Raw genomic sequence first — 15588 nt, 5'->3', positions numbered from 1 at the left:
TTTGCTCTGGCAGCCTGAACTAAGACAAACCTGCAGCTCTTTTGCCCAGCCTCCATCTATGCTGCCCCCTATAAAGTGACCCAGTTTGCAGTCCGTCCTCTTTCAGGAACTGCTGGTTTGGCAATTCCTCCTCACAGCCCACTTTAATATTTCAACTAAGACACTGGGGGCATTCTGGCTGAAAATTCAAGCTTTAAAGGCCACTGTATCTTAGACTGGCTGAACTTGGAGATGAGCACATTTTCTTAATACTGTTGCCAATGAAAAGATCCCTTTAGCTGTGGATGCTGAGAAGGCTGGTCCTTTGGTTCCATTCCGACACGGAAGCAGGGAGTTAGTTGCTCACAGAACGATGCCAAGCACCACTGGCTGTACAATTTCCTTTTTATTTTGTGTGCTTTTTTTTTAGAGGATATAAATAATGACAAAAATTACAAAATTTATAACTGGAAGCCCAAGCATATTTACACATAGGTTTCTGTATCAGCAAAGCTACTATTTACTTTGCTCCTATACAATTTCCTTTTGGTGCCATATACGTGTTACTTTTCTCTCCATTTACTACGTACATATCAACAGTGAGTAGGCAAAATATGTCCATGGAACTGTTCAGTTCAAGTAATTTAATATAGTATTAAGTTCTTCCACACTGAGCTAAAACCATATACATTTGTCAGTTTGAAATAAAAGTTATCTTTCCAAACTCATCAACTGATGAATGTAACTGATAACCTCAGGTTTAAAAGAATATCTGTTAATTAAAAAAAACAAAACAACATTAAGACAATCCCACAATTTATCAATAGCGCTATAATGAACTTCAAAATGATTCACAATCTGATTGGTTAGAACAATATTCATTAAAATGTTATTTTTTTCCTATAATGATATTGGTACTGTTCATATAATTTGATTCTACATAAATATACATTATGATGTTTATCATACAAATACTCCACAGAGACATTAAAAAAATTAAAATACCTTAAAGAAATGTAAGTAAATTTTATTTAATCAAATAGTAAGCAAACATTTATTTAGTTTTCTGTTTCAAGAAAAGAGTTTTATTACTTTGGAATTTCTTTTTTTTTTTTTGTATTTTTTTTTTTTCCTAGAAAACAAATTTTTGCAGTAGAATTTTATTAACACCTTTCTCTCAAACAAGGTTTCCACGACAGAAATCTTGACAGCAGGAGCCCTAGGTTGTTTATTTTTAACATATTCTTTAAAACGCTGTTAAGATTTAAAAAAAAAACGAACTTTGCGCGCTTAGGGCTGCACCGGCTCTGGGTCGGACGCGTCCGCTCGCCCGCATCTCCTGCTCTGGGCGGGTGGTCAGGGCTTCCCGTGCCCGAACCCGTCCTCTTGGTAGGAGTGGTAGAGATCGAGTTATTTGAAATGAATCTAGAAACATCCCTCATGACTAGCCTAGTTTTCTTATCAATGCATTAATGAAACATTCTTTTAGTAAAAAATATTTAATACAAGACACATTTTTTCCTGTGCATAATAAATTCCTCTGTTTTAAATCATTCGTAAATTTTGAATCAGTTCGTAGATGTAAAGGTTTTCTTTATCCGACATAGTTGATTACATAAAAAAACAACAACCCCCACAAAGATAGAAATTGGGAGAAAGGATTTCCTGGCCACCGTGGGGGTGGTTTTTGTCCTGTTTGTTGCATGAAATGGTCAGCGATATAATGATTTTACAGATGCTCTATGGGGGTGGTTCTGTTCTCATTCTACCTTTAAAACTGCTGACAGTGAAAAACCCAAGATTTTTTACTTTTAGGCAGTATTAGAGATCCCCTGTACTTTGTTTTTTTAAGGTGTTATCCCCAACTACAGCAAAGCAAGCGCTGGGGCCGAGTCATTAGAAATACCTTGGGTGGTGGCTGCAAGGGGGAGTCGGGAATCAGCGGAAATCTCAACTCGCGCCTCAGGGTTGACGGCTGGAAGGTCTCGCCTGCACTTTCTGTCACTTGGTGCAGAAAGAACGTCCCCAGGAATGGCCAGTGGCCTTTCGCCTGTGACAAGGCCACACAAACAGAGCAGTCTTCCTCCTGGGCTGGGTGGAAACGGAGGCGGGAAGGAAGGCCTGCTCCGACTGCTCGGCGTGCAAGGCACCACGCGGGCGGGAGGACGGTGAGTATCAGAAAATCGTGGTCTCATACTTGGTATTAATTCCCCTCTTGGCTTCTTGTCCCGGCTCCACAATCCACGGCAGATTGGCCAGAGTCTTTTGCTCAGATGGGTCGATCTGCTTTAAAAGAGAAAGGCTGATGCCTGTTACGCGGTACCGGTAGGGGGCGCCAGCACGCACCCTAACGCTCCGCCCTGGCAGGACGTCAGGGATGGGCGCTGGCTGTGACAATCACTTATTCGTTCTTTTGATCACATTTATTGCATACAGACCAAGTGCTGTGCTCTGTGGGCACACAGGAAAGCCACTGACCCCACGTCAGGGACCCAGGAGAGCTCCCAGGAGGTGGTGAACCAGGGGATGCCACTCCCTGATCAAGCCTCCAGTGATTTCCATCACAGGGCAAACCCCAAGTCCTCGGGGCGAGCTGCGGAGGCCCTGCCTGCCTACCTTCATTCCAGCCACACCGGCCCTCTGCAGCACCCGAGCACCAAGCCCGCCAGAGGGATGCTCCTCTCCAGACCCCTGCATGCTCCACACCCTGATGTCATTCAGCTGGCGGCTCCAACATCACCTCCTCACCTGTGTGCCTGCCCCAAATAGTGCCCCAGCTTTCCTGCTCTCTTCTCATTGTTATGTTTAATCATTATGTGTTTATCTGTATACTCCACGACACTGTATGCTCAGGAAGACGGGGTTTGGTCTGGTCTGTTCACTACTGTTTCACCAGAACTTAGAAAAGCTCCTGGCAACCCAGTAAACAGTAGGCTCATGATAAATACTTGTTGAATAGGTAACATTAAAAGAATGAGGTAATGTCCAGCCCTGGCCAGATAGCTCGGTTGGTTAGAGCATCGTCCTGAAAGCGCAGAGGTTGCCAGTTCGATCCCCGGTCAGGGCACACACAGGAACAGATCGATGTTCCTGTCTCTCTCTCCCCCTTCCTCTCTCGCTAAAATCAATGGAAAAAAAAAAAAAAAAGAATGAGGTAATGTCCAAATGGAGACCTGAAGGAAAGCGAGTTTGCCTGGTGAAGGCAGGGGGAGGGGAACAGCATGTGCCAAGTCCCGGAGGGAAGGGAGGGGTTGGGGAGGGCAGGGGAGGGAAGGTGTAGTCAGTTCACAGATGGGGAGACGAGAGGGGAGGCAACTGAAGGTGAAGAGGTGAGCAGGGCTGCTAGGTCATGCTGCCCATACAAAGCTCTGAGGAAGACCTGGGCAAGTTCTTCACCAAACTGTTGCTTCACTCTGGTGCTTCCACGTCTGCCCCTGGCTCTGGTCCCCAGCTCTGCTCAGCAGCACTGGGCAAGGCAGCTGAGAGGCCTCTCCCATTTCTCTTGCACTGTGAGGTTTGGAACCTGCTGGAAGGCCGTGGGAGCCATGCCCACTGGCTACCTTCCAACAGGGTCTGGTTGGATCCCCATAAGGCTGTGGGGAGCACTGCACATATTCTCAGGAATCCCAATATTTCCCAGCACTCAAAAACTGGAGCCGAGGGAAACGGAACATGGACACCAGTTGCGGGGGACGGAATCTTGAGGCCCTTAGAGCACAAGAGCATTATGCACTGTGTGTTTTCATAGTTCTCAGGCCTTCCAGATGACTAATATTCGATGAGCCCATATGGTGAGCCCTCAGTGCTCTTCTGGCAGAGTCTGTGGGGGCCAGGGTGACATCAGAGAGAGGCACCTGCCGTGGACCGATTTATCCAGTCCACACGAGAATGAATATAACAGTCCAAGAGAAATCACAAAAGGATTCTGAAAACTCCTGGATATTTAGCTCTTATTTTCTTTGTAGGGGAAGATAAACAATAAATCTCCATTCATAAATGCTACCCAGAATTAAAGCAGGTGATACGGTGGACTGTGATGAGTGTGGCCGAGAAAAAGCTTTCTCCGAAGCAGAGACCTGAATGACGGAAGCAGCCATGCAGAAATGGGGGTGGGGGAACAGCGGGCAGGGTGAGCTTTGTCTTCCAGGGACAGGAAGGCCGTGCGCGGCAGAGGAGTGTGGTGGGAAATAGGGTTTACGAGCGGAGGCAGGGTCTGCTCTGATCTGTTTTAAGACAATGACGCCGGGTGCCGAGTGGGGGAAGGCGTCTGTCAGGTGTGCTACCACAGTTCTGGAGAGGAACCTTCCCTGGAGGAGAAGAGGGACACAGCCAAGGAGAGGAGTGGGCAGGTCTGAGACAGCTTTCAAGGGCTGAGCGGACAGACGCTGCTCGAGGTTTGGGAATGGGGCCTAGGGGGTGCCAGGAACCGAGGGTGGCTTCTAGGTTCCGGCTTGAGCAATACAGCAAAGGGCTGTGGCGTTCCCTGAGCTGGGCAGGATCAAGAGACAGAGGCAGCGATGAGGGGAAAACCAACAACTCTGCTCTGAGCTTACTAAGTTGCAGATGTTTGTTCAATACCGAAGAGGAAATCGGAAAACGTGAGCCTGGAGTTGTGGGGGCGTGCCGGGCCTGGGAGCCGGGGGCGGAGGGCGCTGGGGTGCCGTGGGAGGAGGAGCAGGGCGACCCCGGTGTCTGAGGAAGGAGCTTCTGAGGACGCACAATTTCTGTTGATGGTCTGTGATGAGGGAGGGGCACAGAGTGAATGGCTGGGGGGGGGGGGCTTTTTTTGGGGGGGAGACCCCAGAAGTGAGCCTACAAGGAACACAGAAGGCAGCTGCTGTGGGGACCATCTCCTGGACATTGAGGTTGTCAAGAATAGTGACAGGCGGAGAGGCCAAAAAGCAGATTGTTAACAAGAAGCCCCAAGGGCACAAAAGGGCGGGCCTCTACAAACACTGCAAATGCTATACTTCCCCTGTGACCCTGGGGACAGGGTGGTGGGGAGAAGGGGGTAGTTACAGACAGAAGGCTAGGCCCGCCTCCCCAGCCCCAGCCTTCCCAGGGTGCCATTCGGCAGGCAGCTGGAGCAGGAGCTGGTTGGGAGTCTTCCAGCTTCTGGGATACCACAGGGGGCTGCTTTGAAGTCCTGAAAGTCTGCTCAGACAGGATGTCTGCAGAGCTGGTGGGAGGGCAGGAGAGGAAATTCTTGGAGGGGGCAGGTGAGGAAGAGGGGCCACACCTTTGGAAGAGACTGCTTCTCAGGAAGCCTCAGCCGGGACAAAGGGACGGGCCACCTGGGCATCCCGCAGCACCGGGCAGCTCTGCTCTGACTGCCCACTGCGCCTCCAGCTCTGGGCAGAGACAGCGTCACCATGAACCTCTGACAACCTCTCTACAGGCCAGGGGCTCACAAGGGCTTTGCCCCTGGGGGATGGGGGTGGGTGGGGGGCGCCTGAAGCTTCAGGGAACATTGTTCCCAAGCTGGGATCTTCAGAAGAGACTCACCAAAGACGGCACAGTGCCCAGGCCCCTCACACACAAAATGGGATTTTCCTGGGAGCCTCCAGGTTCAGGCAGATGGTCTCCTGTACTTTGCAGGAACAGGGCTGAGAGGATGACAGACCCGTGCCGGGGGCAGGGGTAGGGGGACAAGGAAAAGACGAAGGGAGGGCGGGTCCTGGGTTCTGACCACACCCAGGCCGGCAGGCAGGCGCCCAGTGAGCAGCTCTTCCCTCCCGATCAAGGTTTCCACGACAGCTGTGTCTTCTACTTACCACGGACTTGCGAATGCTAACGCGGGGCTTGGGAATGGGCTTGGAGGGTTTGTTTTCAAAGCTTTCTGGAAGTGTGGAGGAATGCCCCCCTTTCCTCGCTTGTAGTGCAAGCTGGTAAGCCACTTCAAACGCCTGTCCCAGTGTTAGGATGATTTCATAGGCTAAATTCTGCAAGAGAAATGAGAAAGCGGTTACTGTGACCCACTGCAGACGACCTAGTCCAGGGGTGGAGGAGCCCGTGGGGGGTGAAGCAGTGGGGACCCTGGGTTACTCGCAGTGAGTCTGTGCCACTCTGTGAAGAACGGGACACTCTGAGTCCAACATAGGGCCTATATGAGACATTAGTCACTGAGGCCACGCACCTGTTTACAGCTGAGCAAAGGAGCCTACTTCCCACTCCACCCCACGGGGAGCAGGCCCCGCCCCCGGCCCAGGAGCCTCTTCCATTCAGAGCCCCGCACTGGTGGGCAGTGGGCGTGGTCCCCAGGCCGTGCCAGGGCTGGGATGAGAGTGCCTAAACGCTGCGTGTGACAATCCCACATGCTCCGCGGGAGGTGCTCCTCAGGAGTTGGGATCTTTCCACCTCCAACATCTGTGATTCAGTGAATCTGAAACACAATCAAAATCTAATTTAGGCGGAGGGGATAGGCATTAGTCATGCTGCCGTGGTGGCTCACCGTCACAGCAGCGAGCGTGCAAACAGAGCCAATTACCCATCTATTTCTCGAGGCATTTGCTCTCTCGGTAGGTTCACTCCATATTTTATCACCAAATCAGCAAGAGACAGGCGATTCTGTCAGGCCCGAGTGCCGCGCCAAGCAGCGCCTGAGAGGAAGGTTCTTTTCTTCAGACCTTCCATCACTTCCCCCAAGACGACTTCCAGCTTTTCTTTCTCTTCTCCAGATGTGAATCAGACTCCTGCCTTCTCTTCTGAGAACAGCTCTGCCCCGATGAGAAAGCAGGACCCTGTCTGACCCCAAAGGTCTTGACAACACCCTGGGGTCACAGCACATTCAAAGTGGGCACCGACTGGTCACAGAGAGCAGGTGTGTTCTGTTTCATTCTGAGGAATGTCCTTAGACTGTCTGTGTGTCCACAGAAAGAGCATCCTGCTTACTTGATCTATGCCTCCCACCCCGTTCCGTCCACCTCCATCGAGTGCATGGAGTAGCTTAGTTCCCACGATTCTCAGGAGAACTGTGTGGGACTGATCCCACTTGATGAAGACGTAGTGGAAGATGCAGGATGGCTCTCAGAGGCCACGTGGAGGGGCCCATGGGTTTCTGGATCAACCAGATTTCGGATCGATGCCAGATCGAAACAGTCTTAGACCCAAATAGGGAGATGCCTTAGAGAATGAGGGTCAGTTTGACAGAGGACATGTCTTCTCTCCTTTGAGCTACTTGTTGAGAGATGACGGCCCCACGTGACAGGGGCGTGCTTCCTGGAGACACTGGGCCTCGCACAGCGAGCCAGGCACCACCTGCCGCGAACACGGAGCCCATGTTTGCCTCCAAGCATAAGTCAGGCTGGTAAATTTGTAAGGCACCAACAAATGATAGTGGAGGAGGGCTGGCACTCAGCTCTGGCCATCCCTGCATGAAGAGGGCCGGCTCCTTCTGCTGCCTACACCTGGCACTCACGCCACTGTCAGCTCTGCCTCCTAGCATGTGATGGGTCCCCCTCTGAAAGGTGGACTGGGACTTCTGTAGTCTCCATGTGATGTCGTGGGCTTCTGGTCTTGGTCACCTATCATGGAGAGGCTGATGTCCATTTGTCAGGATAATGTGGCAGATATTTGCGCCCTGATGGGCAACTGGACTAAGGGGAAGATGGCCGATTCAGTAACGCAACACCATGCAGCTATCAGGTGCTGAAATAGGGAGTTTAATGAGCGGGAATTCCTTTATCATTGACCTAAAAACAAGTTCCTCAAAGTGAGATTTACTTAAAGCTCCAGCGTCTTCAAATGAAAGACAAAGACTCCCATTTGAGCAAGTGGGACTTTTCACATGACTATTACGGGAAGCGTCAAGGTTTGGAAGGGACTGGGTAAAAAGCTCTGCCCCTTCACTTTTAATTAGTTCCTGGTGTTAGTCCAGCGCTCAGGGAAGACTCAGAGAGCCGACTCTGGGCCTGAGGTTTCTTGCCAAATGGCCTTTCCTGGTTTGGCTTCTGTTTTCCCTGACGTCTTGTTTCCTGTTGTATTTTAGAATGCCTTACACAGAGTTCTTCTAGGATTATGTACAGTAAAGAACTGGGCATTGTCACTCCTGTACCTTCTGTCACCTCAATGTTTGAGGCATTGGTTCTGGACGCTGTGCGGGGGTTGTGGGGGAGCCCATGGGCACAAGATGCATGGAGCAGCTGGCTTTATGCTGAGCTGTGCCACCAATACACCAGGGCTCTGAGGGGACACACGCTGGTCAGAGGGGACCTGGGACACAGTCTGACCTGGGGAGGAAGGCTCTTTCCTCCTCCTTCTTAGTAATAAACCCACGATTTAAAACGGGAAGAACCTGACCAGGTGGTGGTGCAGTAGACAGAGCATCAACCTGGGATGCTGAGGTTCAAGGTTCAAGACCCCAATGGTCGCTGACTTGAGCGTGGGCCCGCCAGCTTGAGTGTGGGATCATAAACATGATCCTGGGGGTGCTGGCTTGAGACTCCCCAGTGAAGGCAATCAATGAGTAACTAAAGTGATGCAACTATGAGTTGATGTTTCTCATTTCTTTCTCTCCACCCTCTCTCCCTCCCTTACCCGTCTCTTTGCCTCTTTCTCAAAACAAAACAAAACAAAACAAAAACAAAGCAAACAAACAAAACCAGGAAGAAAGTCGTTATCACAGCTGGGGCTCTACCGGGATGAGGCCAAAGATAACCCTGAAATATCAGTGAGGTCTAGCCCTGTTTCCTCCTTTGCACCCGGCTTGCCAATCCATGACAAGGATGCCGAGCTGGCCGTGGGGGAGGCTGCCCAGGGAGAAGGCAGCGACCATTCTGGCCCAGGCTCCAGATACGCTGGAAAGGAGTCGCCCTGGACATTCGAGCTCCAGGAGACGCTGCGTGGAGAGGACACAAAGCTCAGACAGATGACCCCAGTCGGGTGGTCCCAGCGTCTGCAGCCCGCGGAGCCAACCCAGCAGAGGCCCCTGATACTGTCGGGCAGGGAATGGCAGAACTGCTGTGTTCCACCCAAATCCCTGACTCACAGAACTGCAAACATAATAAAATGGTGGTTTTATGCCTCCAGATTTGGGGTTGGTTTGTTAAGCAGCCACAGGTTACCGGAACACCATGCGATCCTAGAGAAGGTTGGTGGGGCCCTCGTTCTGGCAGCTGAGGAGGAACCACTGGTCTCGGAGCTGAGGATGAGCTGGATGCATCAGAGGGCTGATTGGGGAGCCGCCGCTCCAGCCGGCCGTGGGGAAGCGGCTCGTGCCTCGACCCATCGGGGTCACAGGTCACAGTAAGCACTGACGTGTCCCTTCACACAGGCTGACCCAAGCCACAGAGCTGGAATGTCCTTTTTAGGCGGCACAGTCACTCTTCATGTCTAGTTACTGACTGCCTTCCTGGGGTATAAGTTGAAACTCACGAACCTCACCTCAAACGCTGCGACGCGGCCGTCTCCGGCTGTGGCTCCTTCGGCACCTCCTCGCTTACTGGAAAATTCCCGCCTTAGTCTTTCCGTCATGAGTCTCTAGGAGCACACTTATTATGGCCTTGAGTGTTTTCTACCTTACACACACCACCATTGAAAGCGGGGGCCCACGTGTGGGAGTGTTTGGTGCAGGTGTGGGGGATGATTGCTGGGAAGAGCATGCTGTGAGCTGCACTTTCCTTATCTAAAAACGGGTAACAACACAGGCAGCACCCACCTTACTGGACTGTCACAGAATAACAGTTGACCTAACTAAAGTCAATTCCAGCTGACATTTATTATTGACTGTTTTTTACAGGGACTCTCATTCAGTCCTGATGAACAAGGCTGTGCTGTGGGGCTATGATTATTCCCACTTTGCATGTGAGATGACTGAGCTCAGAAAGGTAAATAACTTGCTCCGGAAAACAGCACCTGGCCGGGCGGGGGTGGGTCCGGGCGCTCTCGTAGGCTGTGCTCTTGAGGGTCCTAGGAGCCACGCAATGTGCCTAGCCCTCCTGTCAGGACTAGTGGAGAGGCAGCCTCCGGGCAAAGGCTGACTTTTGTGACTTGACATGAACCATCAACACAGGGATTCTCACCCCGTGGCGGCCCTGTCGGTCATGGGAGGGTGACGTGAGGGATGCAGGCAACACTCCCTCTCCAGCAGACTGGTGGAGGCAGGGAGTCACAATTCAATGGGAGCAGTTGCCCTCTGAAGCCCTGACCTTCCACCAGGTATTTTATTTTACTTATTTACTTATTAGCGAGAGAGAGAGAGAGAGAGAGAGAGAGACAGAGAGATGAGAAGCATCAACTCGTAGTTGTGTCACTTTGGTTGTTCATTGATTGCTTTCTCATACGTGCTGTGATGGGGGGGGGGGGCTCAAGCCAGCAATCTCAGGGTTTCAAACCTGAGTGCTAACTGTCCCAGGTCGACGCTCCATCCACTGCACCACCACTGGTCAGGCCCCGCCAGGTATTTTAATCAGTGGATTAAGAATTGCTTCATTAGGCCTGACCTGTCGTGGCACAGTGAATAAAGCGTCAACCTGGAAACACTGAGGTTGCCGGTTCAAAGCCCTGAGCTTGCCTGATCAAGGCACATATGGGAGTTGATGCTTCCTGCTCCTCCCACTTCTCTCTCTCTCTCTCTCTCTCTCCCCCCTCCTCTCTAAAATAAATAAATAATTAATTAAAAAAAAGAATTGCTTCATTAGCCCTGGCCCAGTAGTTTCGTTGGTTAGAGCATCATCCCGATATGTCAAGGTTGTGAGTTCAATCATCATATCAGGGAATGTAGAAGAATCAACCAATGAGTGCATACGTAAGTGGAACAAATCTGTTTTTTTCTCTCTCTCTCTCCCTTCCTCTCTAAAATTTTTTAAAAAAAGTTGTTACATTAGAGGAAGCTGAGGAGCCATCCTATTTTAAGGATGGATCCTGATTGTAATCCAGGAAGCAACCTTATTTTTATGATGCAAATGGGAGACTTGTGTAGGCAGCTTGTATTTACTGTGGGCCCATTAAGGAAGCCAGAACTGCAGCGGAACATCATCAGGACGCTGGCTGAGCCATGTCCAGTGGGGGGATTCGGCGAGTTCACACCGGTTCAGCAGAATCGATACCTAATTTTTCATTGAGTTCAGTGGATTGTTAAAATGGCACTTCTAATTAGGCTTCTTTCTAAGGTGGGCACCTGGGCAGCTGCCCAATATGGAAATCACAAATTTATATTCCTTACTCTTTTTTTGTGTTTGACAGAGACAGAAGGACAGAGAGATATGGACAGATAGGAAGGGAAAGAGATGAGCAGTACCAATTCTTTGTTGAGGCACCTTAGTAGTTGTTCATTGACTGCTTTCCCATATGTATCTTGACTGGGGAGCTACAGCAGAGAGAGTGACCTCTTGCTCAAGCTGGTGACCTTGGGCTTCAAACCAGCGATCTTCCGGTCTTGTCTATGATCCCACACTCAAGCTGGTGAGCCTGTGCTCAAGCCAGATAAGCGTGCAGTCAAGCCAGCGACCTTGGGGTTTTGAACCCGGGCCATCTGTGTCCCAATCTGATGCTCTAGCCACTGTGCCACCAGCTAGTCAGGCTATATTCCTTACTCTTTTTGAACGTTCACCTACGCAAAGCGTAGTCTAAGTGCCCATAGTAATGTTCATTCCATCCACAGGTGAAAAATATTGCAAATGAGGACATCAATCGAGAAGCAATATGGAAATACCTTAAATAACAGTTTTATTGTTTTTTGTTAGGAACTATTTAATATTTTTTCATTACTATTTTAAAACTCTTCCTTATAACAATCTAGTTTTATGTACCTCTTTTATTCTTATTTAAGTACTAAATGCATGAAATAATAAACTATCTTTAGATATATCTTTTTTTTTTTTTTTCATTTTTCTGAAGCTGGAAACAGGGAGAGACAGTCAGACAGACTCCCGCATGCACCCGACCAGGATCCACCCGGCACGCCCACCAGGGGCTACGCTCTGCCCATCCTGGGCATCGCCATGTTGCGACCAGAGCCACTCTAGCGCCTGAGGCAGAGGCCACAGAGCCATCCCCAGCACCCGGGCCATCTTTGCTCCAATGGAGCCTTGGCTGCGGGAGGGGAAGACAGAGACAGAGAGGAAAGCGCGGCGGAGGGGTGGAGAAGCAAATGGGTGCTTCTCCTGTGTGCCCTGGTCAGGAATCGAACCCCGGTCCTCCGCACGCTAGGCCGACGCTCTACCGCTGAGCCAACCGGCCAGGGCCTATATCTTTTTTTTAATACTTAAAATGGTCATTAGGGCAGAAAACTGGTTGTTAAATTATTTGAATCCCACAACTGGCTCTCTCCCTGGGTCGGGCTGAGTCCCTGGTGCCCCGCCTCGTGCTGGCCTGCAGGGAGTGCCCAGGAGGTACCCGCGGGAGGACGTGGGGCAGGGGAGGCTTGTGGAGAAATAAAGAGAAGTCTCCCACTGTCCTGCTTCCTAGTCACAGGCAGTACCGGGCACACTCACCAATTTGACGTTAGAAAAATTACAGCACAAGGGAAGTCTGTCCCCTAGGAAAATCTCTGACTACCAGATAATTAATTTACATTAACTGGGTGCACTAGGATTTTTCTGTGTTGGAAACTCCTGGTTCAAAAATTTTTTTGGCTCCAGGGTTCAGTGGCACATTTGCAAGAATATTCATTATGGTGTTTAAAATTTTCATTAATAGGGGACTGATTAAGTACTCTATTACATAGAGACTCGCAGTGGAACACTAGGCAGCCATTTAAAATGAGAATTGAGTCATTTAAAAAATAGTTAAAAGACTTGTAAGTAAAAATATCTGTATATGAATGAACACCAAGTGGTGTCTGTCCACATGCATGGTGATCACTGAGTGTTGGGGCCACAGGGAGGATGTTTCTCTTTTTGTACTCCTTTGTATGTTTTGAGCTTGATTCAAATGCAGATGAATAATTTTAAAGTGTAATAAAAAAATAATAAGCTTTTCCCTTTTGATAATTAAAAGCAAGAGAAAAGCTTCTGGCTCAAAAGAATCTTAGTACGTTCTTCGTTTGTCACCTTGGGGTTCTCAGTGGCTCCTTGTCGGCAGAGAGGGCTACAAACCGTTTTCCAGGCAAAGTCTAGACTCTGTCGGTAGGTGTTGCCGCGGCTCACCTCCCCGGGCCAGCGGGCTGGCCATTCGCTTGGCCAGGATCTCGTTTAGGCGCTTCCAATCCGTTTTCACTTTCGATGTCAACACTAACATCTGCTCAGCTGAAGTTTAGAACACCCATCTCCTCCTCTATCCTAGAACCTCACCACCTCGACTCCAGGGACTGAGCAAAGAGTTGGACCTCCTACTGTACAATTCCTTTCAAGCCCAGGTGCAAAATGCTGTCTGTGGATGTTACCTGTGGGCGTGCAGTCAATACACCCTTGTAGCTGTGCCAGGCTTGACCCCTGCACCAAGCCAGACCACCTGTGAACTTGGAGCACATTCTGTGTCCTCTCATAGGGATGATAAAGCAGTAGCAGCAGCAACGACCACGTGGCACTGCTGACCACATCCCAGGGACCTGCTAAGTGACTGGTGTGATGATCTTACCCCCACGACCACTTAACAGAGGAGGAATGAGCATCTCTATTTTGTGCGTGAGACGTTCATGATCAGTGAGACTGATTCACAAGTTCACACAGCTAGAAAAAGGCAGAGCTCAGATCTGACCAGATTAGCTAGTGTTTTGTACCATTGGGCGGGCTATCCTGCCTTACTGCTTTCAGAAGTCTGCTGGTTTTCTCCCCCAGCCCCATCCCCACACTGTCATTAAAGGACACTCTAAAGGACCATCTTGTGTTGGGAGAGTCACTGTATAAATGTCCATTAAGATACTATCACACTGCCTGACCAGGCGGTGGTGCAGTGGATAGAGCGTTGGACTAAGACACAGAGGACCCAGGTTTGAAACCCCGCGATTGCTGGCTTGAGTGTGGGCTCATCTGGTTTGAGTAAGGCTCACCAGCCTGAAGCCAAGGTCGCTGACTTGAACCCTTGCTCATTCACTCTGCTATAGCCCCCCGGTCAAGGCACATATGAGAAAGCAATCAAGTGAACAACTAAAGTGCCGCAACGAAGAATTGATGCTTCTCATCTCCCTTCCTGTCTGTCTGTCCCTATCTGTCCCTCTCTCTATCTCTCTCTCTGTCTCTGTCACACACACACACAAAAGACACTATCACACAATATGATCTCGTGGAAACCCAGGACAAAAAGTTCTTTCAGTCTCACTGAAGTTTTGTTTTCTGAGAGGATGGGGTTAACTCAACAAAAATGATACCGAGCATGTAATGACTGTATTTCCCTGTTTGCCCTGACCTCCAGCAAGCTGAGAGCCAAATTTGTGGCTCCGCCTTAATAAGGACTTAGAACTCTGTGGTCTGCATGCTGACGTTAAAAATTTTCCCTTGGTGTTGATGGTTCCTTTCTGGTCTGTATGCTCCCTAATTCAGGTCTATATTTTCAGGTGTGTCATACCTATCTGTGCAGGCTGCCTTAAATCCTTTATGGGAAGAGGCACAGTATAAACGGTGCCCATTTGTTCGCGTAAACCTTTATTCAAGGGCTTACTTCGTTTAACCCACTACTGCTGAAAGGGCTGGGATGGTGCCTCTGACACAAGCCTCCCTATCGTCTGGTGAATGTGACAGAAAAGGAAGTGAGCTGTGCTGTCTACAGCAGACCATGCTGACCTGTCGACCCACACTTTCCTTTAGATTGAAAAAAACATCAGCACATTTTAGTGACAAATTGAAGGAACAAATAAATAAATATGTTAGTTCCACAGACCCGGAAAGCTGCAGGCCCAGACCTGGCTAATTCTTTGGCCTCCGGGGGGTGTGGTGCTGAGGGGGATGACCAGAGGCTACCCCTACCCACACCTGAAGAGGGCACAATCACAGACATTCGAGCAAGAGCTGTGTCTGCAGCAAGCACTGGTGAGGTGGGCAAGCCAGAGGCAGCGAGAGGAGCCTCAGAGGTTGCTACCCCAGTGCTGCTGAACAGGGACCGTGTCTGCATCAGCTGCATGGGCTAAATCCACCCCGAGCTCCCTGTCTAGGGCACCTGCCACTGCCACCAAGCAGATGGCACTAAGGAGGTCTGGTCCAGGTGACCTTTCCACCCTGGGAACTCCAGGATTCTCTGATCAGAAGCTGTTGTCTGCTTTTCCTCCAGCCAGCCAGGGGTTCAGTTTAGAGATGTTTGTACCCAGCAGCACAGACCCAGAGGTCTGACTGTGGGGCTCCCCGATCCACCAGTCAGTGCTTAAGAGATGCAATGGCCAAGGCTCTGGCTTTCTTCTCAGAGGACGTCCTCATTGCAACAGTCATGCCCAAAACTATTCCAAATGGCCAAGTATCTTGCCTCTTATAAAATGGCTCTTGTTTCTGGCAACACATCCTTTTCCCATCTCTCCCCATTGCCTCCTGAGTTGCTGCTCATCCTGGAAGACTCACCTGGGGCACTATATCTCCCAGGAGCCTTTGCTGCATTCCTTTCCCCCAGCCCCAGGCTCAGGCAGGTGCCCCTCCTCCACTGGCCCCAGAGCACCCTGGGTACCGCTCTGCTCACTACAGGGTACTTATCAGGATTTTCTCCTTATAGGTCCCCCCTCTCCCACTTGACGGACCTCCTTGAGGGGTC

At 50.1% G+C, this 15588-nt stretch overlaps 1 protein-coding gene across 7 annotated transcripts in view; it reads right to left on the bottom strand.

Moving 5' to 3' along the window:
• Positions 1–299: 299 nt before the first annotated feature.
• ANKS1B (ankyrin repeat and sterile alpha motif domain containing 1B) overlaps positions 300–15588 on the bottom strand; it is a 1043795-nt gene continuing 1028506 nt past the window's right edge. For 2 of the 7 annotated variants that reach the window (XM_066357188.1, XM_066357202.1), the window contains 2 exons: positions 5754–5921; positions 300–2262 (listed from right to left, as the gene is read on the bottom strand). In XM_066357188.1, coding sequence (XP_066213285.1) covers positions 2155–2262; positions 5754–5921 — 276 coding nt within the window. In that variant the 3' untranslated portion in view covers positions 300–2154. Of the gene's footprint in view, positions 2266–5753; positions 5922–15588 lie in introns of all 7 variants that reach the window. The other 5 variants (XM_066357198.1, XM_066357208.1, XM_066357179.1 and 2 more) reach the window with 4 other exon arrangements.

This window comes from Saccopteryx leptura, chromosome 1, assembly GCF_036850995.1.
Source record: "Saccopteryx leptura isolate mSacLep1 chromosome 1, mSacLep1_pri_phased_curated, whole genome shotgun sequence".
Classification (NCBI taxonomy): domain Eukaryota; kingdom Metazoa; phylum Chordata; class Mammalia; order Chiroptera; family Emballonuridae; genus Saccopteryx; species Saccopteryx leptura.
The sequence above is the reverse complement of the archived record's forward strand: the minus strand, read 5'-3'. Positions and strand labels throughout refer to the sequence as shown.